Source organism: Coloeus monedula (genome assembly GCF_965178545.1).
Source record: "Coloeus monedula genome assembly, chromosome: 20".
Lineage (NCBI taxonomy): Eukaryota > Metazoa > Chordata > Aves > Passeriformes > Corvidae > Coloeus > Coloeus monedula.
Genome location: NC_138800.1, coordinates 382,708 through 409,716, shown reverse-complemented (window position 1 = coordinate 409,716; position 27,009 = coordinate 382,708). Strand labels below are relative to the sequence as shown.

At 52.9% G+C, this 27,009-nt stretch overlaps 2 protein-coding genes across 2 annotated transcripts in view; both read left to right on the top strand.

Moving 5' to 3' along the window:
* The window catches only part of TSPOAP1 (TSPO associated protein 1), a gene marked incomplete at its 5' end in the record, with an annotated part of 68,090 nt that extends 65,075 nt beyond the window's left edge, over positions 1 to 3,015 (top strand). Inside the window, one exon of the mRNA XM_082294876.1 lies at positions 1,840 to 3,015. Coding sequence (XP_082151002.1) covers positions 1,840 to 2,055 — 216 coding nt within the window. The 3' untranslated portion in view covers positions 2,056 to 3,015. The remainder of the gene's footprint in view (positions 1 to 1,839) is intronic.
* A 5,532-nt stretch (positions 3,016 to 8,547) lies between these two features.
* On the top strand, positions 8,548 to 26,994 carry LOC309580759 (eosinophil peroxidase-like; the record flags this gene model as incomplete). The annotated part of the gene is made up of 13 exons (XM_082294951.1): positions 8,548 to 8,620; positions 9,804 to 9,897; positions 11,025 to 11,200; positions 13,160 to 13,280; positions 14,858 to 14,987; positions 16,020 to 16,226; positions 17,464 to 17,779; positions 20,027 to 20,187; positions 21,578 to 21,824; positions 22,254 to 22,424; positions 24,414 to 24,651; positions 25,624 to 25,838; positions 26,966 to 26,994. The coding sequence occupies 13 exons, from the start codon at positions 8,548 to 8,550 to the stop codon at positions 26,992 to 26,994; spliced, it is 2,178 nt and encodes a 725-aa protein (XP_082151077.1).
* Positions 26,995 to 27,009: the final 15 nt, after the last annotated feature.

Below are 27,009 nucleotides of genomic sequence, written 5' to 3'. Positions count from 1 at the left end.
GACAAGTCAATCGTGGGACTGGTTACTGTCGTGGAAAAAGGCACAGAGGAGTTCCAGCTCTGTCCTGTAGTTCAGGTAAGGGAGAGTCTGATGCCTCTGGCACAGTTCGGTCACTGCTGTGAGGCAGAAGTTGACTCTCGGCTTTGTGGAGTTGGGAGGGGTCACAAATTCTCTCCAAGACGGAGCTCCCTGTGCTCCTGCACGCTCAGGACTGACTCCATGGGTATTGCAGGTGCTGAGTCTGACCCAGAGCAGAGGTTTCTGCTCACCCTGGGCCAGAAGTGCTTCACTCCTGCAGCAGCCCGGACCAGCACAGCTTCCACCCGTGAGGGGAGGACAGGCCACAGCCACTGGGTGCTCCTGGTCCTGCAGGAGGGGGGTGCTGACCCAGCAGCAGGGTGACAGAGCAGGCGTGCTGTGACTTTCCACCCAGGAGGCTTTATTTATAAAGTCCTCACAGCACGTGAGCATGGCTGGGCTGGAGGGAGGCAGCAGTGCTCTGGCTGTGCCTCTGCCTTGTTCAGCTGCTTGCCCTGGACACAGAGAGGGACCAGGACCAGGCACATCCAGCCCTGCCCAGGGGTGGCTGCTGGGATCCTCACACAGTTCCTGGCTGGTGTCTGATCTTCAGGAGTGCTTCCACCTCAGGCAGAGGGTCCTGCTGCCACTGTCACCGTCTCACATTCCCTCTGGGGGCTGTGGCTGCTGCAGACCTGTGAGGGACTCACTGGAGCCCAGGCAGAGAGATGCTGAGGGTGTGATGTTCCAGCGTCCAGAGGGCTCTTTTCCTGGCACAGCTCCAGCCACTCTCACCCTGTGTGTTGGGTAATGCCAAGACAGGATGTACAGCTGGAGCTTGGATGCTGCTGGTTTGTGAAAGCTGTGTGGAAGAGAAGGCAATGAGACTAAGGCTCTCCTGGGCCTCAGAAACCCAGAGCCTCTTCCCTGAGGAACTTTGCAGCCTCTTGGGAAAGCTTGACCTGCCAGATTGGTAATTGTCACTGTCTGGACACCTCAGCCTAGTGAGAGGAGATCGTGGAAGGAAGGCTGCTGCTGGGAACTGACCTGTCAGTGTGTTAGGAAGAGGAAACTGAGCCCAGGACTAGGGCACATCCTGATTTCCAAAAGCCCGTTCCAAAGGGAACAGCACCATTTGAGACTGGTGGATCCCAGTGAACTTTCTCAGACACTCAGGGGCTCAGGAACATTCATTGCCACGTGCTGCTTGATCCAGGGCTTCTCCATGTCCTGTTCCACTGGTGCCACTGCAGAGCACCAGGCTTGGCCTCCTGCCCCTCCTGCCTCTGGATCTGCTGGATGCTGAGCAGCCTTGCAGGACCCCAGTTCCTCCTCCTACCATGGCAGTCACTGTGGCGAAGCCTCAGGGCTTAGCCAGTCTCCTCAATCTTCTGGAGGTCTTGCAGAGCCCTTGTTCTTATGAAATTTGGTTTTGTTCATGTCCTGGCTTCTGTCCCAGACATGCTGGGAGCCCAGCAGGCTCCGTGGCTGAGGCATCCATGGATTCATCAGTACCTATCTCCATCCATGCTCTCAGGAGCTGCTTCACGTAGTTGTGGAGCAACATCTTTCACTATGTCCTTAGTGGGTCTTTTGTGCTGTCCTGTTCTTAGCCCAAAGTTCAGGAATTTCAGGAGTTCTTAGCTCAGGAAGGGTCTGGGTTGTAGGTACAAAATTTAAATCCACTGGAAACTTCCTAAGTGGAACTGCACCTGCATAGAGGGGAGAAGGCCAGGTTCTCTGGCTGAGGTCTATGTTGGTGTGATCTCCAGCAGTTCTAACTTGTGCTTTTGTCTTTTGTTTTCTCTCTTTCCCACCCAGCTAAATCCAGATGGATCTGTTGATCACAGTGACTCCTCTCCATCTCCTCCTCCGCCAGCACCTTCCTGCCTTGTCCCGGGCGAGCAGTGTCCAGAGCAGGCATCGCTGGCCCTCCTCACCTGCAGTGACGCACCTGGGCAGAGTAAAAAGAAGAGAGGCTTCTTCTTCAAAGGGAAAAACCTCTTCAAAAAACTTGGGTCCAATAAGAAAAACTAACAAAGGGTTTATTCCGTCCGGGCTGCCCACACAGCCCCAGAGACTGAGAGTGCAGGAGAAGCCCTCTGCAATAAGCTGATTATTTTCATAGGGAAGAAGTATGTGTTGAATAGAGAAAACTCTGGAGGGTGTGGGAGCTGAGACCCCCTGGGGAAGAAGTGGCTCTGGGGTGTGAGGGCTCGGCTCCGGGATCCAGCGTGTCCTGCTCCATGCAGCCCTCGGTGCAGCGGTTCCCTGTAAATATTTTAATTTAAGGATTATATTCTGGCTGTAAGTTAGCTAACTGGCTTTTCCCAGCAAAGCCCCGGCCCCTTAGGAGAGATCCCCTGTACTCCACACCCTGGTATTTCTCTGCTCCGAAGGAGGTCGTGTCAATTCCTTCACTTCCTGCAAAGAAAGTTTGCACTTTTCTGTTCTGTGACTCCCCTTCGCTGTCTCTGGGCTGATGAGTGAGTTCTTACTTGTACTGTAACCCTGTAAATCTGCAGCTGTGCCTCGGAGCATCCCACACTGCCTCAGTCAGCTTCCAGCACGAGGATCCCCGGGGAGGAAGGAGCAATGCCCCGGTGGGCGTCGGTTCTTCAGCCTGGGGGTGGGCTGCTGTCAGCTGCTCTTGCCTGGTTCACCTTGACCATGCACTGGCTGGGGACTCCGCCTTATTATTTATTTTATCGATTTATTTATCGATTGATTTATTTATCTACCTATTTATTTATTTATTTATTTGTCCATCTGCCTCTCTCCACGGTTCCGTTGGGCTGTGTCCGTGAGCTGCTCCCGAGCAGAGCGCTGGGAGAGCAGGGCTGGGGAGTTTGCTCTGTTTTCATAGGAGGTGATGTGTTCCTGCAGCTGAGACACAGCCCTGCCCAAGCACGGAGGGTTCTGTCTGCCATGGTTTCTGTCCCTCCCATGTTTCTTTCTCTGCATGTTCCAGTGGGTCCTTGTTCTGAGCAGGGCAGTTCCGTGAGCTCCGTGAGTGGTGCCAGCACAGCGGCCACGAGTGGTGGTGGTATGGTATGTTTTTATTTCATATCAAATTTTATTATAATAAAGTCTATTTTCACAAAAATACATTTTCCTTAAAAAAGCTGAAGATTCAGTGATGCTTCTTCACGGGGGTGGGGAGCTTATGCCAATCACCTGCACCTTGAGGATGTTCTCCACCTTCTGTGTCCCCTTCTCGGAGGGACAGATGTGGCTGTGGGTTCCTTGGGTGTGAGGTGAGGGGGGCAGCCCTGGGCCTGCAGGGCACCAGGGAGGGCTGTGGGCACGAGGCTGCCCAGGGTGCCTGGGCTGGACCCTGCACTCCCAACTCCCCTGGTGTGTGAGCGTTGGTCCTGCACTTGCAGCCTCTGGGAATCCAGCCAAGGTGCCAGAAGTCACTCTGGGATTTTGTGGGGACTCTGCAGAATTCCCTTGACAGGAAGGACTTGTTTGGGAAGCTGCTGCTTGTAGAGAGAATATTCCATAAGGATCTTGATACCGCAGTGGGGCACCATGTCCTGTGGTGGATGGGAGTCAGGGCAAGGACAGACCAAAGGCTTTGAAATGATGAAGTGCTGCAGCTCTGCTGGAGTTTCCATGGCTTCTGGAGCAGCCTCGGTGATGAAACTCATCAGCAGCCCAGAGCTTTATCTGCAGCCTGTCCTCCCACGGAGGAAGTCGTTGCTGCTCTAACTGAATTTACCAACTGGAGTTTCCTAAGTGAGTTGTTGAAGGTCTTTTGAAAGAAACTGTCAACTGCTTTTATCAGTTCCTTGGGGCATGAATTGAAGAACAAAACCTTTAGGAAGAAAAGCAGCCTCTAGAATGTTCTGGGGTATGCCCAGAGCCAGAGGCCCCATGCAGCCAGTGCCTGCCTGGCTCCCTCACTACTGCTGCTTCCATCCTCCCTGCCCAGCTGAGCCCCTGGGGCCACAAGGTGCGTGCTGTGTGTGCCTCCTTTAAATTTTGCTGTGATAGACCCAGGCCCATCATTGAGCAAAGTCTCCCTAGTTGGGTTGGTTCCCCAACACCAGGCAGGCTGTGCAGCAAAGCTCAGAGAAGTCTCCACAAGAAAGATTTAAGATTAACAGCTTCAAGCTGTTATAGCTAAACACGAAAGGCTACAAGGAACAAAAAAAAAAAAAAGGCAAAATAAAGATATAATCCAGATGTTCTGCTTTGCATCCTCTGCTTCTAATTGCTGTGCTACAGCCCAGGTGTGGATGGCACCTTTTTGCTCAGGGGAGCTGCTGGTGGCATCAACATACTCCTGTTTGCATTCTCGGAGGAGCAGCATGTGCTCTCTGAGTACGAGGGTTTGGTGCTTGTGTTGGTGCTCACCAGAAGGCTCAGCCAGACCTGTGGCCTTTCCCAGTCACCATGATCTGGGAGCAGGGTCACAGTCTCCCAGGAAGGTAAATGTTCAAGAGACAAAGCATCTCACAACCCCCACTTCCATGGTTTCTGAGGCAGTTGGAGAACAATTTTTTTTTTTTTTTGAGAGCAGTTTGGTGGTGTTTCTCAGGGACTGGTATAGGGGTTGGTGTGTTTAACATCTTTCCCAGTGACAAAGTGGCTCATGGGCACTCTAGGCAGTGTCCTGGTGACACGGAGCTGTGTGCTGGGGTCACACACTGGAGGGCAGAGATGCGGCATCCAGGAAAAGGACCTGGACAGGCTGGAGAGGTGGAGCTGTGCAAAACTCATGACATTCAACAAGGCCAAGTAAAAGGTCCTGCATGGGAGTTGGGGCAATCCCAAGCACAAACACAGGCTGGGAAGAGGATGGATGGATGGATGGATGGATGGATGGATGGATGGATGGATGGATGGATGGATGGATGGATGGAAAGCTGCCTTGAGGAGGACTTGGAGGTGCTGGTGGATGAGAAGCTCAACACAGAGTCACAGAATGGCCTGGGCTGGGAGGGACATTAAGGTTATCTGGTTCCAAACCCGTGCCATGGATGTGCTGTAGCCACGGGTGTCAGAAACCCCCCGTGCCCTGGGCTGATCCCCAGCGTGGGCAAAAGTGGAGGGGGGAATCTGCCCCTCTGCCCTGCTCAGGTGAGACCCCACCTGCAGAGCTGCTCCAGCCCTGGGGCCAACAGCAGGAGGCCATGGAGCTGCCCCGAGAGCTGGAGCCCCTCTGCTCTGGAGCTGGGCAGGGAGAGCTGGGGGTGCTCACCTGGAGAGGAGAAGGCTCCAGGGAGAGCTCAGAGCCCCTTGCAGGGCCTGAAGGGACTCCAGGAGAGCTGGAGAGGGACTGGGGACAAGGCATGGAGGGACAGGACACAGGGAATGGCTTCCCAGTGCCAGAGGGCAGGGCTGGATGGGAGATTGGGAAGGAATTGTTCCCTGTGAGGAAGAAAGGGCTTCCCTGGCGCAGGTTCCAGTGGCTGCCCCAGCCCTGGAAGTGTCCAAGGCCAGGTTGGACGGGGCTTGGAGCAGCCTGGGATAGTGAAAGGCGTCCCTGCCCGTGGCAGGGGGTGGAACGAGTTGGTCTGTAAGGTCTGTCCCAAGCCAAACCATTCTGTGATTCTCTGACAAAGTTCCTAGTTGTGAAACACAGTTATCAGCACTGACACGCACTAAGTGTCCGGAGCCTTCGAAAATCCTCATCCTTCTCCTCTATCTGGTGCTGACACAGCAGGGGAAGGACTCAGAGCGCGCTTTGCAAACCCACCAGCTCTGCCCCTTTGCACAAGAGCCGTGCCGTGGTCTCTGTTGTGCAAACTGCTGGTTGTGGTGATGGAGCTGGTGCTGGTGCTGATGCTGGTTTTGGTGCTGGAGCTGGTGCTGGTTCTGATGCTGGTGCTGGTTTTGGTGCTGGTTCTGATGCTGGAGCTGGAGCTGGTTTTGGCGCTGGAGCTGGTGCTGGTTCTGGTGCTGGTTTTGGTGCTGGAGCTGGTGCTGGTGCTGGAGCTGGTGCTGGTGCTGGTGCTGGTGCTGGTGCTGGAGCTGGGACCTCAGGCAGACTCTCTGCTTCTGTCTCACACACAGAAAGGGGTGGGCTGGAGGCACCTCCTGAGTCTCTGGGGTCAGGGTCACCTTGAAGGCCAGGGGAGGTTGCCCAGGGTCTCATCCAAGGGAGCGTTATCCCCAGGGATGCAGACCCCACCTCTGTTCTGGGCCCTGTCCCAGCACTTCACCACTATCCTGGGTGTTTTCTTACATTATTGGGAATTTTCTTGGCAGCACCACGTGCCATTGCCCCTTGTCCTATCCCTGGGCACTCTGAACAGCTCTGTCTGCTCTGCAGCCCTTCCATGAGACAGTCAAAGTCAAGAGTAAGGCTTCCAGAGCCTTCTTCCCTCCAGGCTGACCAAACCCAGCTTTTTCCTGGGCTCCAGGCGGATTCCCTCCAGGTTGTCAAAACCAGTCTGCAAACAGGACCAGCCTCACCTGGGCCTCACTGCAAGATTTGTAATTTGCCTTGCTGATTTTCTTTAAAACATTAAAGGACGAGGACCAGTGTCAGTGCACAGCTCCACTTGCAAGGAGGCAGCTTTGGGGATGGGGATGGTGGATCCCAGCTCTGGGGGTGGGCACAGCTGCCAAGTCACTGCCAGAGGCACTGCACCACCTGTACCATTCTACAGCCACTGTGGGTCCTGGGGTGTCCATGCAGGGCAGAGGCCAGGTAAAGTCCTTCATCCACCCAGGCCTGGGAGCCCTGGCAGGGACTCGGTTGCCCCCAGTCTGTGCTGCTGATCCAAGGAGTTTTGATCCATGAGGGCAAACACAATTGCAATGTGCAGTGAGGAGGAGATGAGGAGCAGCTCCTTTGCCTCCCTGTACAGCTCTGTGCTCAAACACATCTCCCACTGAACCAGCAGTGTCCCTCTGCCCTGTCAGCATGGCAAGGATTTGTCCATCAGATGCGTTTGCTCGGGGGCAGGGAGAGGAGATGCTTTGCCAGCTGAGCTCCAGGAGCAACAGCACTTTGTGCTGCCCGTGCTCCAGACCAGCAGCTGGAGGCTGATGCCTGTTTGCCTGTTCATCCATCATCCCAGTGCCTCCTCCTGCACAGGAAGAAGGAGCAGCTCTCGTGGACCCCCAGGGGACACGGGGCAGAGCACGTCAGGAGTGGGATGGGGAGTGCTGGGCGCTGCAGTGTCTCCGGGGTATAGAGATCAAGGCGTTGTTTCGACCTTTAAAAGCGGCAAAGGATGAAGAGCACCATGGGGGAGGAACCTTGTCCCTGGAAGACACCCCTAGAAGGGCTCAAGACTCTCAAACCACCACAAAGTGGTCACATCTCCACCTTCAGAAATCCCGGGAAAGCTCCGGTGAAGCATCAGGCTGTGCATCCAGCCGCGAGCAAAGGAACCTCCCCGGCGGGCACTGGGGCGGGGGTGAGCGCTGTGCTGGCCTGGCCGCCCAGCCCACGGGAGTTCCCGGAGCAGCCGCTGCTGATAAGGCCGGGCAGATAAAAGCGGGCGCGGAAGGGCCGCGGGGCGGGGGGAGGCGGCGGATCGCAGGTGAGAGCCCGGCCCGGGCTTTGCTCTCGTGGAGGGTTCGGTTCTGTGCCGGGGGTGGGACTGGGGAGCTGGGCTGAGCTCTGCCCTTCCCGCTGCTTCCACCCTCGGCTGGAGCGCGGTGCTGCTGTGGCCGGGGGTTCCTCCGCACGGACGGGGCCAGCTCGGCAGCTCCGGGTGCCTTTGAGGTGCGTCTGCCCACAGCTCGTTCTGGGCTCGTTCTGGGAGCTGATTGCTTGGGAGCAGCCTTGGGAGGTGAGTGGGTCAGCTTTGGGAGAAGCATCCCGAACATCTGTCAAACAGCTATTAAATACTTCCCGCTCCTTCTGCAGCCCAGTTAACGGAACAGCTAGGTAACAACGGAATAAATTCCCATTACAACACAAATATAAATGCCGTGGTTTATAATTAGGGGGATAGAGTGATACCCGGCTCATGGCTGGCTTCACTCTGGCTCTACTGGGGAGCACAAACAGCTCCCTCAGTGATTTTCATAGCAACATTCTAAATATTGAAGTATTATTTCCTCCAAACTTTTGGTGTGACTTTTAATCTGAATATACTCAATCCCAGGCTCATCAGGAGTAAAGAGACTACAATCCTTATATGTTTTTATGTGACATCCTATGTGACATGACTACTTGTAAGGATTATTGGAATTTAAAGGCAGAGAAACAGAGGTGTAGAGGACCTGCTGTGCTAACCTGGCTCTTCCTTCTTCCCCACCAGCTCTCCCTTGCACACTCTGTGTGCTGCCCTGGCAACAGATTCTGCTCCCTTTTTGCTGCCCCCGAAGCCTCAGCCAGCACATTCCCGCCAGTGCTGGGAGTCCCTGGGCCGGGAGGCTGCTCCCTTTCCACGTGGCACTGACAGGACCTCCCAGGCAGTGCACTCCCTCCTGGAAGCGTTGCCTTGGAAGGGGATGCTCCATGAGCTCCCTTGACACATGCCATCCTCAACCTGGGCACGGACCTTCCTGGTGCATCCACATGTTCTTGGTCTTCTTCACTTGTGTTTCTTTGCAGGGATGAAGGCAGAAAGCTTCCTGGGGTCTCTGCTGATCCTCAGCCTGTTCCAGGCATCTGTATCCTCTTCCTACGGTATTGTCCATTCCTCAGGCTTTGCAGGTCGGGATTTTCTGAGTGGGAAAGACAAAGCTAAGTCTGGAAGAGCCTGAGTCACCCAGCAGTACAGCCCTGAAGAGGTGCCAGAAGGAGCACAGTTAGTACTGCCCGTGGCACCAATCTTGGCTCTTTCAGGTTTTTACCAGTTCACATCCCACCTGATCCCTTAAAATCAGGCAAAAGGAGATCAGTTCTCAGCACTGGTCCATCCCCATGGAACGAGGGTCTCCCTCCCTGTGCCAGCACCTGGGAGAGCAACAAGGGCCTGTGGAGTGTGGGGATGGGGCAGTCACTCCCCCTCTTCCAGCCCTGAATCACTGCTCCAAAACATATAGAGACCTCCACCTGTTAATTGACAATGTCAAATCCTTATGAAAAGCACATGCCTGGATTTTCATTTGTCTCAAATTGTGATCCAGGCAATAGTTTTTCTCATCCGGATTGTCCACGAGCTGAACTCTTGGCTGATCTGGGAAGATATTTAAAAGAAACTGGGGGGATTTGGGAGATATTTATCTCTTTTGTGCTATTTTCTGAAGTTTTCTTCTTCCCCAGAAGCTGTAGGAAAGTGCTGTCACTCAGAGAAGCCCTCAGGTCCTGTCCCTTCCCTTTCTGTGACCTACAGCCAGCATATGATGGAGATGAAATTCATTTTGGGAGCTCCCCCGAGGGCAGGAAGGGGAGCAGTTAAAATGGCAGGAGGTTGCAGGAGGCACTGGGGAAAGCCGTGGGGAAATTGGGCTGTTTATAGAGTCAGAGAATCCCAGAATGGTTTGGGTTGGAAGGGACCTTAAAGTTCATCCCATCCCACCCCTGTCAGGGCAGGGACACCTCCCACTGTCCCAGGCTGCTCCAAGCCCCAATGTCCAGCCTGGCCTTGGGCACTGCCAGGGATCCAGGGGCAGCCACAGCTGCTCTGGGCAAGTGCTCTGCTGTGAAAGGGCAGGAGGGATGGTCCCTGCACCTCTCCCGGGGGCTGTTTGAAGCCTCCACTGATGGAGGGGCTCTCAGACTCCCCTGAGGAATATATTTATACACAGATCTCCAGAGAGTGAGCAGCACTTGCCTCCAGCGCTGTCGTGCCCAACCCCCGGGTGCTGGAGGCGCAGGAGGCTCCCTGCCAGCACCCTCACCTCTGCTCTTCCCTTTCCCTGCTCAGATGTGCCGCTGGAGCTGCCGGACGCGTCCCTGCTGAGCAGCGTGGCCGAGGCCCGGCAGCGGGTGGATGCTGCTTACAGGAGCACGCGGGACCGGTGAGAGCCGGGCTGGCTGTGGCACCTCCGTGTCCCCGTCCCTATCCCCGTCCGTGTCCCCGTCCCTATCCCCGTCCCTATCCCCGTCCGTGTCCCCGTCCCTATCCCCGTCCGTGTCCCCGTCCCCTCCTGCACCGCAGCTTCCCCCGCCTCTCCTCCCCGCAGCACGGGGACAGCCCGGTGGGGAGCTCCGGGAGCACAGCGCGCTGGCAGGCAGGATTTTGTCTGCTCACCCTGATTTTACACCAGTCTCTTGGGTCACCAAGATCTGTGACCTCCTCTGGGCTGCCCCTCCCAGCTCGGTGTTCACAGAATCACAGAACCGTGGAATGGTTTGGGTTGGAAGGGACTTTCAAGCTCATCCTGCTCCACCCCCTGCCATGGGCAGGGACACCTCCCACTGTCCCAGGCTGCTCCCAGCCCCAGTGTCCAGCCTGGCCTTGGGCACTGCCAGGGATCCAGGGGCAGCCCCAGCTGCTCTGGGCACCCTGTGCCAGGGCCTGCCCACCCTCACAGCAGCACCTGATGCTATTGCTGGGCTCTGTTCCACCCCTCAGGGTGGTCTGAGCAGGAGCTCTGAGTTGAGACCAGCACAGGCTTCTGCTTATTTCCAGTGGTTCCCTCCCATGGATGCAGCAGGCAGCTGGATGCTGCAGTGAGGATATTTTGTGGGACTCCCAGCCATGCTTTGGGAGTGTCCAGGTTCCTACCAGCCCATACCTGTCCTCTGCCAGCAGCCACACTCTGAATCCTCTCCCTGGCTTGGGGACCCCTCCAGCTGAGAGGAGGCTCCAGCAGCTTTAGGCCAGGGTGGCCTGGAGACATCTGAGGCCTCTGGACAGTGACAGATATTGATGATATCTGGATAACAGCTGAGTGAGATTTGGTGCATCATGGATGTGAAGCCCTAAGACTTGCCTTCTGGCAGGTGGAGCTGGGCAGTTTCACAGACTCCCTTCCTCGAGTCCCCCTGCTGCTCTGTGGAGGGTGCTGGGAGCAGCCCTGGCCTCTCCCAGTGACTCTCCAGCAGTTCAGACTTGGGATGGGCCGTGCTTGATGCTCAGGTGTGCAACTGCAGCATTCCTGGCCCTGCCCCATTTCAGATTTTGGTTTCTTGTCCCCTGTAGCATAAAGAAGAACCTGCAGAACAATGCCTTGACCCCAGCAGAGCTCCTGAGGTATTTCAAGCAGCCAGTGGAGGGGACACGAGCAGCTGTCCGGGCAGCGGATTATCTGCAGACCACCCTGAGTCTGCTCAAAGAGAGGCTGCGATGGGCTGTGAGGGGGGACTTCAACGTCACAGGTAGGGATCCCCCTTGCTGGGAGGAAGGCAGAGGAGGAAGACACAGGGTTTGGTCACTGGGGCTTGGGAGGAGGAAAAGAAAAGGTGTTGGGATGGGCTGTGACAAATCTCTCCCATGTGACTGCTGGGAGGCAAAGCTGAGTTGTTCTTCTGTGCTCTTTTTCCATCTTGAATACTACTTGGGGGTTTTTCAGTTAGTGAAAGTGGTTTGTGCACTTCCCTGGCTCTTTCTGCTGTATTGAGGTTCAGGTTCCAACGGGTCAAGGTGTGGAAGGCTTTGGCAGATGTTTCTGTGCTTGAGCAGGGAATGAGCAAACCCAGAGCTGACCCCCAGTAGCCTGACCCCAAGGAAGGCAGCTCTTCAGCCAGACCTCAGACAGCACCAAAGTCACGTCACCGACACGACACTGTCCAAACAGAGAATGGGGAGGTGTGAAAGGACATTTCAGTGTCTGTCTGGAGGAGCAACATCCTCTCTGAGATGGAGTCAGGCCAGGCCAGGCTGCTGAGAGAAGGTGGCAAATCAGGGCCAGTGAGAGGAACAGCTCAGGGACACACAGGGAGGACTCCTGCTGTATAAATATGAACTCATGGGGATCATGGAATGGTTTGGGTGGGAAGGGATCTTAAAGCCCATCCAGTCCCATCCCTGCTATGGGCAGGGACACCTCCCACACCTTCCACTATCCCAGGTTGCTCCAAGCCCTCTCCAGCCTGGTCTCAAACACTTTCCCAACATTACAGTAAAACACTGGCAGGACAAGACCCATCATGGGGTGCTCTGGCTTTGCTCCAGCACAGGATGACCTGGAAGGTGATGGCAGAACTGGCTGTGCTCAGCTCCAGCCTCTCCATCCAGGACTGATGCTCCAGTAACACTCCAGAGCCCTGCGAGGGCCACCTGGCTGCCACCTCTCACTCGCCTGCCCAGGGGCTTTTCAAACTGTGCTGTGACCCGGACTGTTGGTGGCAGCAGTGACCAGGAAACCTCTGAGGGATGGGACGTGCAGTGAGAGCAGCAAGAGCCGAGAGGGAGCATCTTCCCTGTGGAGAGACAGACTTGGAGAGCTGGAGGTCAGCCTGGAGAAGAGAAAGCTCTGGGGAGACCTTAGAGCCCCTTCCAGTGACTAAAAGTGCTTATAAAAAAGAGGGAGAGGGTTTTTACACGGATAGATAGTGACAAGAAAAGAGGGAATGGTTTTAAACTAAAAGAGGAGAGGTTTGGATTATATGTTTGGAAGAAGTTCCTGGCTGTGAGGGTGCTGAGGCCCTGGCACAGGGTGCCCAGAGCAGCTGTGGCTGCCCCAGCCCTGGAAGTGTCCAAGGCTGGGTTGGAGAAACTTGGGATAGTGGAAGGTGTCCCTGCCCATGGCAGGGGTTGGAACAAGATGGTCTTTAAGGTCTCTCCAACCCAAACCATTCCATGATTCTGTGACTCTGTAAGACTTTTCTTGTTGAGCTCTGCCACTTAGCTCCCCTGCAAGGGGAGTGCACAGCAGAACACAGTGCCCCTGGGGAGCCCAGCCACAGGATGGTTCTTTTCCAGGCAGCTCCGAGCAGGGGTGACACACACTGGGAGCTGCTTCCAGGGGGAAAAACTTGTGACACCCCCTTGGATGGCTGTGGCTGTTTGCATTTTATGGGGGAGATAAAAAGGGAGAGGAGAGGAAGTGCCAATACTAGAAAACCGTTCTGCTGCTGCATGAGCCTAATGTGTGATTATAAATAAGATTTGACCACAGCTTTGCTGGGTTTGATGCTTTCCAAACCAGAAAAAGCATTTGCTGCTCAAAGAGCATCCTCGGCACATCTTCGAGCAGGATGATTTAAATGACAGCACACTGTGGTTGTGCAGATGATGAGGTTCAGTACAGGGGACAGGAAGGAAAACCTTCTCCCGAGCAAACCCAGCAGGGCCAGTGTGATCCTGGGTGTTTTTTCTCCCTTGTTCCCCACCAGACTTGTTGACTCCTGCTCAGATGGAGATGATTTTCAAGGCCACTGGATGTGACCAGCAGGATAAGAAAATAAGTTGTGCTGCTTCTGGCTACAGAACCATCACTGGCGAGTGCAACAACAGGTGAGGGGCTATGTAAGCAAGAGGGTGGATGGATGGATGGATGGATGGATGGATGGATGGATGGATGGATGGAACAGGATGAGAAGAAATGGCCTCAAGTTGTACCAGGGGAAGTTCAGGTTGGACATCAGGAGGAATTTCTTCCTGGAAGGGGTGGTTGGACATTGGAAATGCCCAGGGGGCTGGTGGAGTCCCCATCCCTGGAGGTGTCCAAGGAAGGACTGCACATGGCACTCAGTGCTCCAGGCTGGTGATAAGGTTAATGTAAATGATTCTATGGATGGATGCATCCTCTGTTAGTGGAACTGGACCCACTTCCCCAGGGATGACCCACGCAGGCACCTTGGTTTAGGATTTCACACCCCTCAGTATTTCCTAGTAATGTGTGGAGCTGTTAATTCCAGTCCTGTTTGGAAGGTTCCTGGTGATGTACCTGAACCAGCTCTTTGCCAAAGCAGGAGGAGCTCTCTGCTGGGGACAGACTTTGTCTGGCCCTGCCCCTTGGCAAGGTCTCCAAGGGTTTTCTGACCTAAATCCATACTGGGCATGATGTAGCCATCCCCTTGCCCCACATTGTGTGTGGGAGGAATCTGGGCACATGGGCTGGGAGAGCACCTCCTGCAGCTCCCACAGCTGGAATGGAGAATGTGGGACACATGGGAAGCTGCTGAGCACGGAGTGTTTGAAAGGGACAGGTCAGAAACATCCCCTGTACAAACAGAGCTGGAAAGCTCCTGGGAGCAGCTCAGGCAGAGGAAGGAGCTCAGCCAGCTCTCCCTGCCCCGAGGTGCTTTATCCTTCAGGGGGCTGTGTAAGAACTAAGGAGAGACCTTCCTGCCTCCTTCCACTTCAGGGGGATGTGGGTTCTGCAATAAGGACAGGTCCATTATACCTGATCCAGACTTGAGGCCCTGGGGAAGGGGGGCTCAGCTGTGCTCTGTCTTTCCACTGCCCTGGGCAGTGCTGGACCCCTGTGGGTGAGAGGCCACCACAGAACATCCTTTGGACATGCACTCCAACGTAGAGTGTTAGTACTCTGATAAGGTTTTAATGGTCTAATCAAACTACAGTCATAGAGTCACAAACTGGTTTGTGTTGGAAGCAATTCTGGAAGGGTTTAAAGGTCATCCAGTCCAACCCCCTGCCATGGGCAGGGACATCTTCAGTAACGACCTTCAAAAGAACCAACAGTGCAGTAACCTCACAGTCCAAATCCCCCGATTTCCATTCGACACTGTAGGTAATTCCAGTCCAAGGCTCTTCCCCTTTCCTTGGTGCTCAGCTTCCAGCTTTGTTTTCCAGCCACAGTTTGAGGTTGAGGACCCTTCTTCAGGCTGGATCAGGCTGGAGTTCTTGCCTGGGAGAAGCTGAGGCTTGGGGTGGATTATGAAAGGTCTTTTCCAACCTAAACGATTCTATGATTATTGTTGTTATTAATGCTGAGGTTTACTGATAGCACCAAACCCATAGAGCTGCAGCAGTTCCCAAACCACGGCGTGCTCCCGTTCCAAGGTCCATGTCTCTCCACATCCACAAGCTCTTGGCTCTGTTTGCTGTTTTCCCATTGCCCCTGACAGGAGGAACCCATCCCTAGGAGCCTCCAACAGAGCCCTGGCCAGGTGGCTGCCGGCAGAATATGAGGATGGCGTGTCCGTGCCCCGTGGGTGGACGGAAGGAAGGCGTTTCTCTGGATTCCCCCTTCCACTGGTAAAGTTTGTACCAGTCTCAGAATGCAGTGTCAGGGCCTAGGGATTGTCAGTTTTGGACAGGCCACAGGCAACGAAGGGCTCCTCCAACAGCTGAAGTTGTTGATCAGGTTGGAGGAGCTTAAATTCACCAGCTTCAGGGTGATGGTCTGAGAATATCCAGGGAGATCTATTAGGAAAGCTTCCTAAGTCCCATGCCTTCAGGAAAAGCAAAGAAAAATTAATCTGATTGCTGCAGAATCACAGGAGGAATGCAGAATTACACAATATGTTCTTTTAAATTGAGTGTGTTTAAGCCAAATTATTTTACTCACCTTTTTTGATTCGGTTTTTGGCAGTTTTTGTTTCCTGAAAAGCAATTATGGAGAGGATAAAGTGAGCCAGGGAATCCCCAGAACAAAAAATACACGGCCAGAAATGCTGTGTGGGGGTCCCTGGGTGGGTGAACTGCAGGGGTTGTGGCTCTTGTGGCACCTGGATGTCAGCATGGACACTTGATGTGGCTTCTGGTCGCTTGAGCTTGGTGCAACAACAGCTCTGATGAGGAGCTGGGGTTGTGTTCATGGATTTGTTGTACTTCCTAGCCCTCCTCCACAGCACAGTGTCCACTTTTTCTGTAGTAATACATGAACACGGGGGAACTGTGATGGCTGGGGAAGGGATGAGAAGGGAGGAGAACTTTGAGATAACTTCCAGAAATTCCCAGGGACTCTTTTTTCCACACTTCTATTCAAAAAAAGTATTTTAAAATCTGTTTTGTATCTGTTTCCCAGGCTTGCTTAGCTGTTTCCCTAAGTCCATCAAGGGACAGTCTTGGCCTGGGGGCTCAGATCCCTGCCTAGAGCCAGAGCAAGGCAGTGCTCAGCGAAGGGCACTCAGTGATGGTGACACCTTCCTGTGCAGATAGATTTGAGGTTTTTTGTCTGCAAAGCACCAGAAGTGCCTTGGGAATTTTTGCTGATGACCCCGCAACTGGGTGCACCTGTTCATACAGGTCATTTCCCAGCAAGGTGTTCTGCCTCCATCCCTGCAGGTCCGACAAGTGTCCAATGAGATCGTCCGCTTCCCCCCGGAGCAGCTCCGGATGGACCAGCAGAGATCCCTCATGTTCATGCAGTGGGGCCAGTTTATTGACCACGATCTGGATTTCAGCCCGGAAACCCCAGCCAGATTCCCCTTCAGTGGCGGGACAGACTGTGACACCAGCTGTGCCAAGGAGCCTCCCTGCTTTCCCATCCAGGTACAGGCAGCCTCCTTCTTCCAGAGGAGGAAGGGACAGGGCATCTGCCTTCCAACCAGGACGTTGGTGGCTCTCCCAGCCCTTGGCCATGGAGGAGCATCCTCCCAGAACAGGCCAAGGAGGTCAGAGCACTCTGTGTGGTGGCAGTGCTGTGTTCCAAGGCTGTCCCTGGGTTTAGGCACAGACACAGCCTTTTCCAGGTTTCCAGGCATTTACCCATCTCCCTCAGCAAAGGTTTTTTTTGGAGCTGTAGTGCAAAGGCAGCACGGGTGATGCCTGGAGAACAGGAAATGTCACAGACAGACACTGGGGAGTGTCAACAACCCAGAAAATCCATGGGACTTAAGTGCTCTGTGCACGGGACAAGGGAGTGCTGAGATCTCCCAGCAGTGCCTGCGGCGTTAGCAGGAGTCACATCGTGGTCCCTGCTCCAGTAGATCACAGAATCATTTAGGTTGGAAAAGTGCTCCAGGACCATCGAGTCCACCCTGTGCCCAATCCCCACCCTGTCCCCAGCCCAGGGTACTCGGTGCCACCTCCAGGCCTTCCTTGGGCACCTCCAGGGATGGGCACTCCAAACCTCCCTGGGCAGCCCCTGCCAAGGCCTGAGCACCCTTTCCATGGCAAAATTCCTGCTGCTGTCCACCCTGAGCCTGCCCTGGCCCAGCCTGAGGCCGTTCCCTCTCCTCCTGGCCCTGTTCCCTGGCAGCAGAGCCCGACCCCCCCAGCTGCCCCCTCCTGTCAGGGACTTGTGCAGAGCCACAAGGTCCCCCCTGAGCCTCCTTTGCTCCAGATCATGTCCATGTCCCTCCTGCAGCCCTGCTCTCCTGCCTTTGAAGTTCTGCTGCAGCTCTGGCTCCCACGTGTTTCCCTAATTCCTCTCAAGGAAAAGTATGATGGGATGGAGCATCACTGAGTATTTGCCTGATATGCATTTGAGAATGCAGGCAAGGCCACAAGTTTTGGATGACAACTGTCTGTGGTGTAGACATGGAGATAAGAAAACTGAGCCTTAAAGATTCAATCCAATGTATTTATTTTCAGGGGAAAAACTTTAGGAATCCATAGGACTTTAGGAAAACCTAGGTGTCTCCAGGCTGTTTGGGACTTGGGCTCCTAAAGCAGCATCTCTGCTGTCAATCTGACCCTCCCTCTCAAGATCTATGCCCTGTGAGAGGGCTCCTGCCTGGCTCCATCTCCTGAGCCGCTGATGAATTTTCCTTTTCTCTATCTGCAGATCCCACCCAACGACCCCCGAATCACCAACAGGAGGGATTGTCTCCCTTTCTTCCGCTCAGCTCCCACCTGCACGCGGGGCAGGGCGATCCGGGAGCAGATCAACGCGCTGACCTCCTTCCTGGACGGCAGCGTCGTGTACGGCAGCGAGGCGGCCGTGGCCAAGCGGCTGCGGGACCGGAGCAGCCAGCGGGGCCTCCTGGCTGTGAACCAGAACTTCACAGACAGGGGCAGGGCGTACATGCCTTTTGGCCCCATGAGGAAGGAGCCCTGCCTCAAGGCCAGCGGGGCAGCTCGAATCCCTTGTTTTTTTGCAGGTGAGTTGGGTGCTGGCACCCCAAATCTGGAATCTGGAGCAGACAATTCCACCAGCTCCAGTTCACTTCTTTAGTTGTTTGCTTTTCTTATTTAAGTAGAAAATAGAATGGAGCAAAACATGAAAGACTGAGGCTGTGCTAGGTAGGAGGAAGGTATTCACCATCTCCAAGTCTTCTTTGTCAGGATAAACCTGGAGTGAAGGTGTCCCATCCACGCTCAGCAGCTCTGGTGCAGGGCCCGGAGTGACCTAGGGACCAGTGCCATGATGGAGCTGAGCAGGCACAGCAATGGCAGCCTGGCCTGGAGGCCACGGCTGGTCCGTACCTGTCATTCCATGGGTGCCTCTATCCCAGCAGGAAGGGAACTGGTGTGTAACTACTGTGCTGGGGCACAGCAGGAAACGTTTGTATGTCCCTGCTGCACTGTGAGAGGAGCTTGGATCCCAGCTGGAATGAGCATGAGGCCAATACCAGACCAAGGTGGCCTTTTAGGGTGTGTTCCCACCACTGTGAAGGCTGAGGGAGCACTGGGAGCACTCCAGCCATCAGGACACCCTCCTGCTACGTTTACCCTTTGTCATGCTTTTGGTATCCCCTTGACCCCTTCTTCAACCCAATAGAATTCCTCTGGTCCTGGGCACGGGCTCCCAAAGGCAGACAGGCTCCCAATGCCAAGCCTTCCCTCCAGCCAAATCCCTGCACAGCCACCACCCTCTTCCCCACTGCTGTCCTTTGCCACGTTCTGTCACAGAGACAGAGCTGACCTCATGGATCCTTAGCACTATTCCCTTCTGGTCCTGCTACTGAGGACCAGGATGTTGCCACGAGCCTGTGGAACCCCAGAGAGGGATGTTTCTGATACAACTCATGAATTAGTGTCTCAGTTCCTGGCCTATTTCTTTTGGAGAGCAGGACTTCCCAGCTGGCTCCTGCTGGCTCTGAACACGCCAGGCTGCTTGTGGCACTGCTGGAGAAAGCTTGAGGGCACAACAAATCTCATCAGCTGTGGAGCTGCTTTCTACTCCCTTGGCCCCCTTCACATCTGGCTGAAATTCCTCTGAACATCCCCATGCTCCTTGCAACCCATCAGCTCCCTCCTCTGAAGCTCATGGTGTTTCATGCTCCCTCCAGGCTCCCACAGCTTTCCACCTGCCCATGGGTCATTCCGTGTGTTCACCTGCTCCCCCAGTCCCGTGAAGGTCTCTCCTTGGTGAGGACCATGCAGGACCTGTGGCCAAAGGCATGTGCCCAGTGAGAAGCAGAGCAGGCAGGAGTATCAGGTGCTTCCCAGGAGGGGCTTCTGGCCCCATGGGCTCTCAGTGAGGAGCAGTTCCTGTTCCATAGCTGGAACAGACCCATCAATTCTTTTACAGTCATCAGTTCAGGCTGTTTTGGCAGCGTCTTTGAAAATTCAGTGCCTTATTTGTGACTTTTCCGGTCCCTGAGAACTGGGGGAGTTTTACACGTGCAGTTGCCTCACAGGGCTCAGCATTTCCTCCCAGAGCTCTGCTGGAAGCTCTGGCTGGATGCATTCTGCTCATGGAAACCTCACAGTGCTGCTTTTGTTCCTCCTTCCGCAGTCCCTCACAGGCAGCCTTTGAGAGTGGATGAAAAGGGCTCCGTGCCAAGTGCAGGAGCAAATGCCTCTATTTACTGTAGGACAAAGGGGCTGAATACAACATATTTACTTTTCTCTGAGTGCTTGTCTATACTCTCATCACCTGCTTGCTCTTGGGTTTCCTGCCCCAGATGTTTGAAGAAGGATTTGATATTTCATTGTGATGCTGTTAGTAATTTATTCCTGCAAGTTGACTCATTTTGCTTTTCCTTTTACTCCCCAGAGAGACTGTGACTGTCACCTTGCTTTGGCCACAGTTTCAGCTGGTTTGAAGGAGGCCTTCTGACTTTCAGAGCTCCTTGGGCCATCTTGACTTCCCTCATCCCATTTGCATTTCAAGCTCTGAGACCAAATGTCTCTGATATGGAATCCTGGAGAACACCTCCTTGTATTTAACTTTTTAAGTTGATGCTCCCAGGCCTTCACTGAAACCTTCCCCACTTCTCTGCGATTCTCAGCACAGCTGTGACCTGTCCAACCTGGTGCTGCCCAATCCTTGGTTTCCTTCTCCTCCTCTGTGTTTCTTACCCATTTTCTCCACAACACAAATATTGAGACATCTAAAAATTCCCCTGTGCTCGCTTCCCAGTATGACATTCCCACTCCAGTGCCGTATGTGCCCCTCCCAGGTGACACCCGTGCGAGTGAGATGCTGGAGCTGGCCTGCATGCACACGCTCTTCGTGCGGGAGCACAACCGCCTGGCTGGAAAGCTGAAGAGCCTCAATCCCCACTGGAATGATGAGAGGCTCTACCAGGAGGCACGAAAGATCCTGGGAGCCATGATCCAGGTACCAGCCACCATCCCACCTGCCCTGGCTCTGCCTGCAGTCTCACAAGGTTCATGGGTTAGGCTGTGCTAGTGTGGGGTGGCGAAAGGGTGCAGGATTTTGGGGTGAAAGGACCAAATTCTTTCTACCAGCCCCTTTCGACCAAAGCAAAATCACAGAGATACCTGAAATGACAAACACAGAGGGGTCCTCCTGAAACTTTGATGTCCCTCTACTGTTAAATTTACAAAGTGCTTGATGAAATTTTTAATGGCACTTTTTTGTTTGAGGAACAGGCAAAAAAATCAGAGGAGAAGCTTTTTTAACCAGTGTTTTGTGCCTGATAAAGATGGTACTGGAAATCTGGATTAAAACTCCTCTGGGTTTTGAATCTCCTCCTCTCAATGATTCCCTGCCTATGGCAGGGGGTTGGAATGAGATCTTTAAGGTCCCTTCCAACCCAAACCATTCTGGGATTCTGTGAAGAAGCCCCATGTGCTGGTGGGTGCAGCCAGTCATGGTGTCTCCTTGGGACTGGGCTGCACCCCAGTCTTGACCCTGAATGGGATCCTGGGGTTACACAAACACCTCTGTGCTTGGGAAGCACCTCCTGAGGTCTCTTGTCCAGCTTCCAGTTTGGAGCAGGAATGGCCTCAAAGCCAGATGAGGTTTTACAGCTGGCAGGAAAGGCTGGATCCTATGAGAGAAAGGGACATGGGGTTTCCAAAGGCACTGCACCTCCTTTGAAACCTGTTTTCTGAGCTGGTTTAACAAAAAATAAAAAGCAGGAATATCAAAATGTTTATGTTTTTATGCTGTCAATTTAAATATTATTGTATTGCTGAAAAACCATGCTGGGCAAGGCAAACACTCGAAGGATTGTCCTTAAAAGTATCATCTCCATCATTGTGTTTACATCAATGGTTTCATCTTCATGCAGTTTTCAGACAATCCATTTTCTCCTACTGACACAGAATTCGATTTTTTTTTTTTTTTCAACTATATTGTGCTGCCTTCTCAATATCCCAGAGAGACATGAGAGCAGGACTGGAAATTTCTGCTGTGGGAGGACTCAGGAGCTGCCCGTGGGTGGTGTTACCCCTGTTATCTGCCAATGTTATCTGTGCCATCTGAGGCACACAAGGTGCAGTTCTGCCTGCCTGCTGGGAATGGTGACAAGGAGGCAACATTTGGGAGGATTTGGCAGCCTTTTATCTTCACAAAATCACAGAACCAATTAGGTTGGAGAAGACCTCTAAGATCATTGAGTCCAACCCGTTATTATGTTGCTCTCACCTGCCAGAACGTGGTGGCAGAGAGAACGTGAACAACAACTTTGCTTCCACAGAAACTGATGGCACAGAAACGAATTAAGACATTAACAGTGCACCCTTTCCTTGTTCCCCCCTAGATCATAACCTACAGGGACTACCTGCCTCTCCTGTTGGGATGCAGGTTCCGGAGGTTCATTCCTCGCTACCGGGGCTACAAGGAGTCCGTGGATCCTCGGATATCCAACGTCTTCACCTTGGCTTTTCGCTTTGCTCATGCCGCAGTCCCCCCAACTGTTGGTCGCTTAGATGAAAATTACAGACCCATAACTCCTGAAATTCAACTCAGAACCTCCTTCTTTGCTGTCTGGAGGATCATTCAAGAAGGTAAATCCTTTCTTGCAGCTCTGCAGTATGGATTTATTTCATTCATCCTTTTTTGCCCTCTCTGGATGAGCTCCTGCTTCAGCCAAATTTAAAAGCATTTTGCATTAAATGTATTAAATAGCCTTTACTACCAGCCAGAGCTTTCCCAACAGAGCTGTTCCCTGTAGTCAAGGGCAGCCCATCATGTTACAAAATGGTCTGATTGCTTAATTGCTGTGGCCTCCAAGAACATTATTTAAAGTATTGTCTTCTTAATTCTTTAAGTGCAGGAAAATTGATTCCCAGGTAGTAGAAGCTTATCATTAAATATAAGCTGTGCTCACCTCTCTGGGGCCTCTTACACACACACCAGCCTCCCTGCCCTGCTCACACATCCCTGCTTCAGGTGGAACTGATCCCAGTTTCCCTGTGGATGGGATTTCTCTGCAGGAGGGATTGATCCATATCTCCGGAGCCTCATGGCCAACCAGGCCAAGCTGATGACACAGCAGCAGATGGTGGTGGGCGAGCTCCGGGATCGGCTGTTTGAGCAGGTTGAAAGGATTGGGTTTGATTTAGCTGCCCTCAACATGCAGCGCAGCCGAGATCACGGCCTTCCAGGTAAGTCAGCTGTAGGAGCAGAGCTTACAAAGGAAAACAAGTGGAAATCCGGCGTTTTTGTGATTAAACATTGAGAAACTTCTCCAGCCCATGCTTGGCTGAAATTACTCAGGAGTTGGATTCAGTGATCCTTATGAGTCTCTTCCAGCGCAGGACATTCGGTGATCCTATGATGCTCTTTCCCAAACCCTTTCCTTGTTTCTGAACAACCACAGGTAAGTGGGTGGAGGCTGAGCACTGAAGGCACAGCCTGGCTGAAGCTGCAGGAGACACGTGGAGGCAGGAGAACACGGGGCATTGCACAGACCAGAGTCTGGTGTTCAGTGACTGACTCATTTCTATTTTATTGGTAAAATAGCTCAGCAACAAGTTTGCAGGAGTGGAATTAGGGCTGTAAGTCCCCTGTGACTTCTCTGCAACCATCTGTAGTCTACACATGACTGGAAGAGCAGATTCCAATATGTAAAGAAAATCTCATTATAATGTCTCTATTAAATCTGTGTCCTAGAAAAAAAAAACAAAACAAACAAGCATGTCAGAACCACTCCCAGGGCTCTGCAAAACCAGTGTAATGGCATTGCAAGATGGTCTTGAGAAACAGATTGTTGATGGGACTTCAGAGCTGGCTCCTGGGTGGGTCCTTGCCCAACAGTGTCATTAGGCTGATGTAAGTGCCCGGAGCTGCTGTGGCAGCAACATCCTGAGGGATGCAACAGGGCTCCTGTTTGAAACTGGGATGAAAACTGAGCTGGATCCACGGGTTTTAAGCCCAGTCAAAGGCTTTGCGGTACATCCAGGTGCATCATCAGCTCACAGAATTGCTCTGCCTTGGTCACAACAGAAGGTTGTGATTTTTTCCATGCTTTGTTGAGGAGCACCATCATGCAAAACCTGATGGGAACCACAAATCCTGAGTTTCCAGACCTAACATGGTGGGAGTGACATGTATTTCTAGTGAATTTGGGTTTAGCTTTAGGTGTCAACCCACCAATGAGTGCTGCTGTACTCCTTTATATTAGACATCCATTAAGGTGGTGATGGCATAGCAAGGTCAAAACCCCTCCCTAATTAATTTTCTGATTAAGAAATTTCTCAGTGTCCTGGAATTGTTTGACAGTGGTATCATCCAGGCACCATATGGTGTGTCTTTTTCTCCTAATTCTCCCTGGTCTTTAGACAGAAGACAGTAGGTTTGGATTGGATATCAGGAAAAAATTCTTTCCTGTGAGGGTGGGCAGGCCCTGGCACAGGGTGCCCAGAGCAGCTGTGGCTGCCCCTGGATCCCTTGGAAGTGTCCAAGGCCAGGCTGGACATTGGGGCGTGGAGCAGCCTGGGACAGTGGGAGGTGTCCCTGCCCATGGAAGGGGGTTGGAATGAGATGAGCTTTATTATCCCTTCCAACTCAAATCATTCCATGATTCCATGACATCCTGCTCACAGCAGAGGTGTTTGCTGCAGCATCATCTCATCTCCTCCACCAAGATGCAGAATTATGCACCAGTTGTGGCCCAGTGGATTTTTGGCTGTTTGCAGTCCAGAAAAATTAGTCCAGCTGGCGAAGTCTGGTGGCTAAAGTAACTTGGGCTGTGCGGAGTGGGTGCTTGTCCCCACGGCTGGACAGGGACCAGCTGTGGGGAAGCACTCGGTCATCCTCCTGTTATGGAGAGAGGGGTCATCAACATCTTGTCCAGGTTCATTTTCAGTGAAGGCAACATCAGTTGCATCCCTGCTGAGTGGAGCAGAACACTGCTGGAAGGTGGTGGAACAACTCCCACCTGCAAAGACATGGCTCTCCCTAAACAGGAGAAAGGCCAGGCAGGAGGAACTGGCTCTGAGGAGCGGGAAGTCAGTAGCGTTAACAGAAATACAGAAAAATGTTTTAAACATTTTGGGACCCTGTAGGTCTCTTTGCAAAAGAGAGGGAAAAATCTTTCCAGGAGGGGGTGGCACATTAGTGCTCTATCTGCTCTGACATCCAACTACTTGCAGGTTACAACTCCTGGAGACGATTCTGTGGGCTCTCACAGCCCACTGGAGTGAAGTCACTTGGTCGAGTGTTGCGGAATCAGAAGCTGGCAAAGAAGTTCCTGCAGCTCTATGGGACACCAAAGAACATTGACATCTGGATTGGGGCCCTTGCAGAGCCCTTTGTGAATGGAGGCCGAGTTGGGCCCCTCATGGCTTGTCTCATTGGCACCCAATTCAGGAACATTCGTGATGGGGACAGGTAAGAGGGGAGCTGGGTACACCAACCCCAAAGTACAGGGAGGCTGGAGTTTATGCAGATTTCTTCACACAGATCTGAAAACCACTCCAGTTGTTTGTTGCCTTTTTTTCAGTACTCCTTCAAAAGTTTCTTTCTCTTTGTAGTGATGTGCTTATTCCCCATTTGATGGTTGAGATCCTGCACTAAGATCCCTTCCCAGTGAAGTGATGTCTCACTATTTCTTCTTCCCAGCCCAGTTCTGAACTGGAACCCTCTGCTCTGACACATGGCAGGGCTTGGTCTTTGCTTGTGGTGGATGTGGTGGGTTGGGGTTTTCTTGTCAGCCAAAATCACTTCAGCCATGCTGAGGTTTCAACACACCTGAATTCCTCCTTCTTCTGCTTGAGGTTGCTCAGGGGCTTCAGGTGCAGCAGTGAATTACGTTCCCCATCTAAAGCTGAATTTATGAAGCAAGATCCCTGTACCTGCCAGCAATATTGCCTGAAAATGGGATCACAACCCATGTTTCTGGGAAACGATTGTGCTGAGAGAGACTTCGGATGAGCTCAAACACGAGGATGGGGGGCTTAGAGGCAAACAGTCTGCTGCATGTCTAGAAATCCTGTCTCTATGGCAGGAAATGAACCCTTTTCTAAAAAATTGAGTAATTATAGGTCTTGTTCCAACACGGCAATCATGTGGCTGTAACCCCAGCCTGTGCACAGTCTATGCAGCCTTTCCCATTTGAAAGAGGGTGCCTGTGCCTCATCTGAGGGCAATTCATTCAATTGCAGCTTTGTTAATGTCCATGGCCAAAAGAAAAGCAAGGCAATTATCCAACTGGTGAGTCAGGACTCTCGATTTAAATAACAGAAATTCAAATTTGTCATTGGCAAAAGAAGTTAGTGTTAATGGGAAATAATATTGTGGGAGTCATGAATGTGAAGAAGGCAGAAGGCAAAAATCTGTTGTGTCTTCTTCTTTCTCCTGCAGGTTCTGGTGGCAGAACCCTGGGGTTTTCACTCCTCGCCAGCGCTGTTCACTGGCCAGGATCTCCTTGTCAAGAATAATATGTGACAACACCCGCATCACTAAAGTATCAAGGAATATCTTTCGGGCTAACAGATACCCCCGTGACTTTGTGAGCTGCAGTCAGATCCCAAAGCTGGACCTCAGACCCTGGAAGTCAACGAGCAGCGAGGAGCAAGGTATGATCTGCAAACAGCAGCAGATCCTGCCTGCACACCCCTGAGAAAGCCAGACCCTGTGGTTTAAAACTGAGCTGCCTGACATGGGGCTGGACCTGTGTGCCAGGTACAGCTTTAGATGCTCCATTTCACCAGGTGTACTCAGAGTAGCTCCTGCAAAATGCAGATTTTTTGGCAGACCGAGCCAAGTGCCCTATTCTGGGAATTTTTTTAACAAGGAAAGGCTGAGGGAGCTGGGGCTGCTCAGCCTCGAGAGGAGCCCCAGCTGAGAGGGGCCCTCAGGCCTGGGTGTCCCTGGCTGCAGGGAGGGCTCAGGGCAGGGCCCAGGCTCTGCTCCGGGGCCCGGCAGTGGCACCAGAGCACCGGGCAGGGCCTGAGCCCAGCAATTGCCCTGCCCAGGAGGCAGAACTGCTGCCCTGGGCAGGGCCCAGCCCTGAACAGGCTGCCCAGGGAGGGGCTGGAGTCTCCCTCAGCGGGGATATTGCAGAGCCCTCTGGGCACAATCCTGTGCCCTGTGCTCTGCGATGGCCCTGCCTGAGCAGGGAGGTGGCACCAGGGACCCTCTGGGGTCCCCTCCAGCCTCGCCCAGCCTGGGATTTTTTTCTGATTAATAGATTTTCCATTTAGCTCTTCACTGTTGATGCCAGGATTTCCTGCATGGGAAACAATGCCCAGACTGAGGAGGCTGCTCTGTTGAGATGCTGTTTGTCAGCACATCCTTGTAAGCCCAAAAGCAACTCAGCATTTGAAAGGAATTCCCAGTCTACTGAAGGGTTTCTGGTTTTGATCTCTGCTTGTAGAGTTGTTGCCTATATTTACACTATTTCTCTCAGATGCCTTCAGGATTTGTAAAATTCTTGAGGTCTAATTCCTTCCAAAATACTCCCTGAAATCCATGGGAAGTAGATGCAGGGAAGAGTGGCTCTCCCCGGGAAGGGCAGGCTGTTCCAGTGCCTTTTCCTAACAGAACATCCTTCCTTTCCTGACAGTCAGGTCCTGCCACACTCTCATAATACCAGTTTTTGATCCCTCTTTTCCAGCTTAACCTGTGGAAACAAATCACACAAGGTATAAGGGAGTTAAGGCAGGTTCTTTTCTGTTAACACAAAGCTTTTTATCTCCTCTAGAAAAAGATTCTGGTGACTTTAAATGCTGAACATTGAGGATTTCC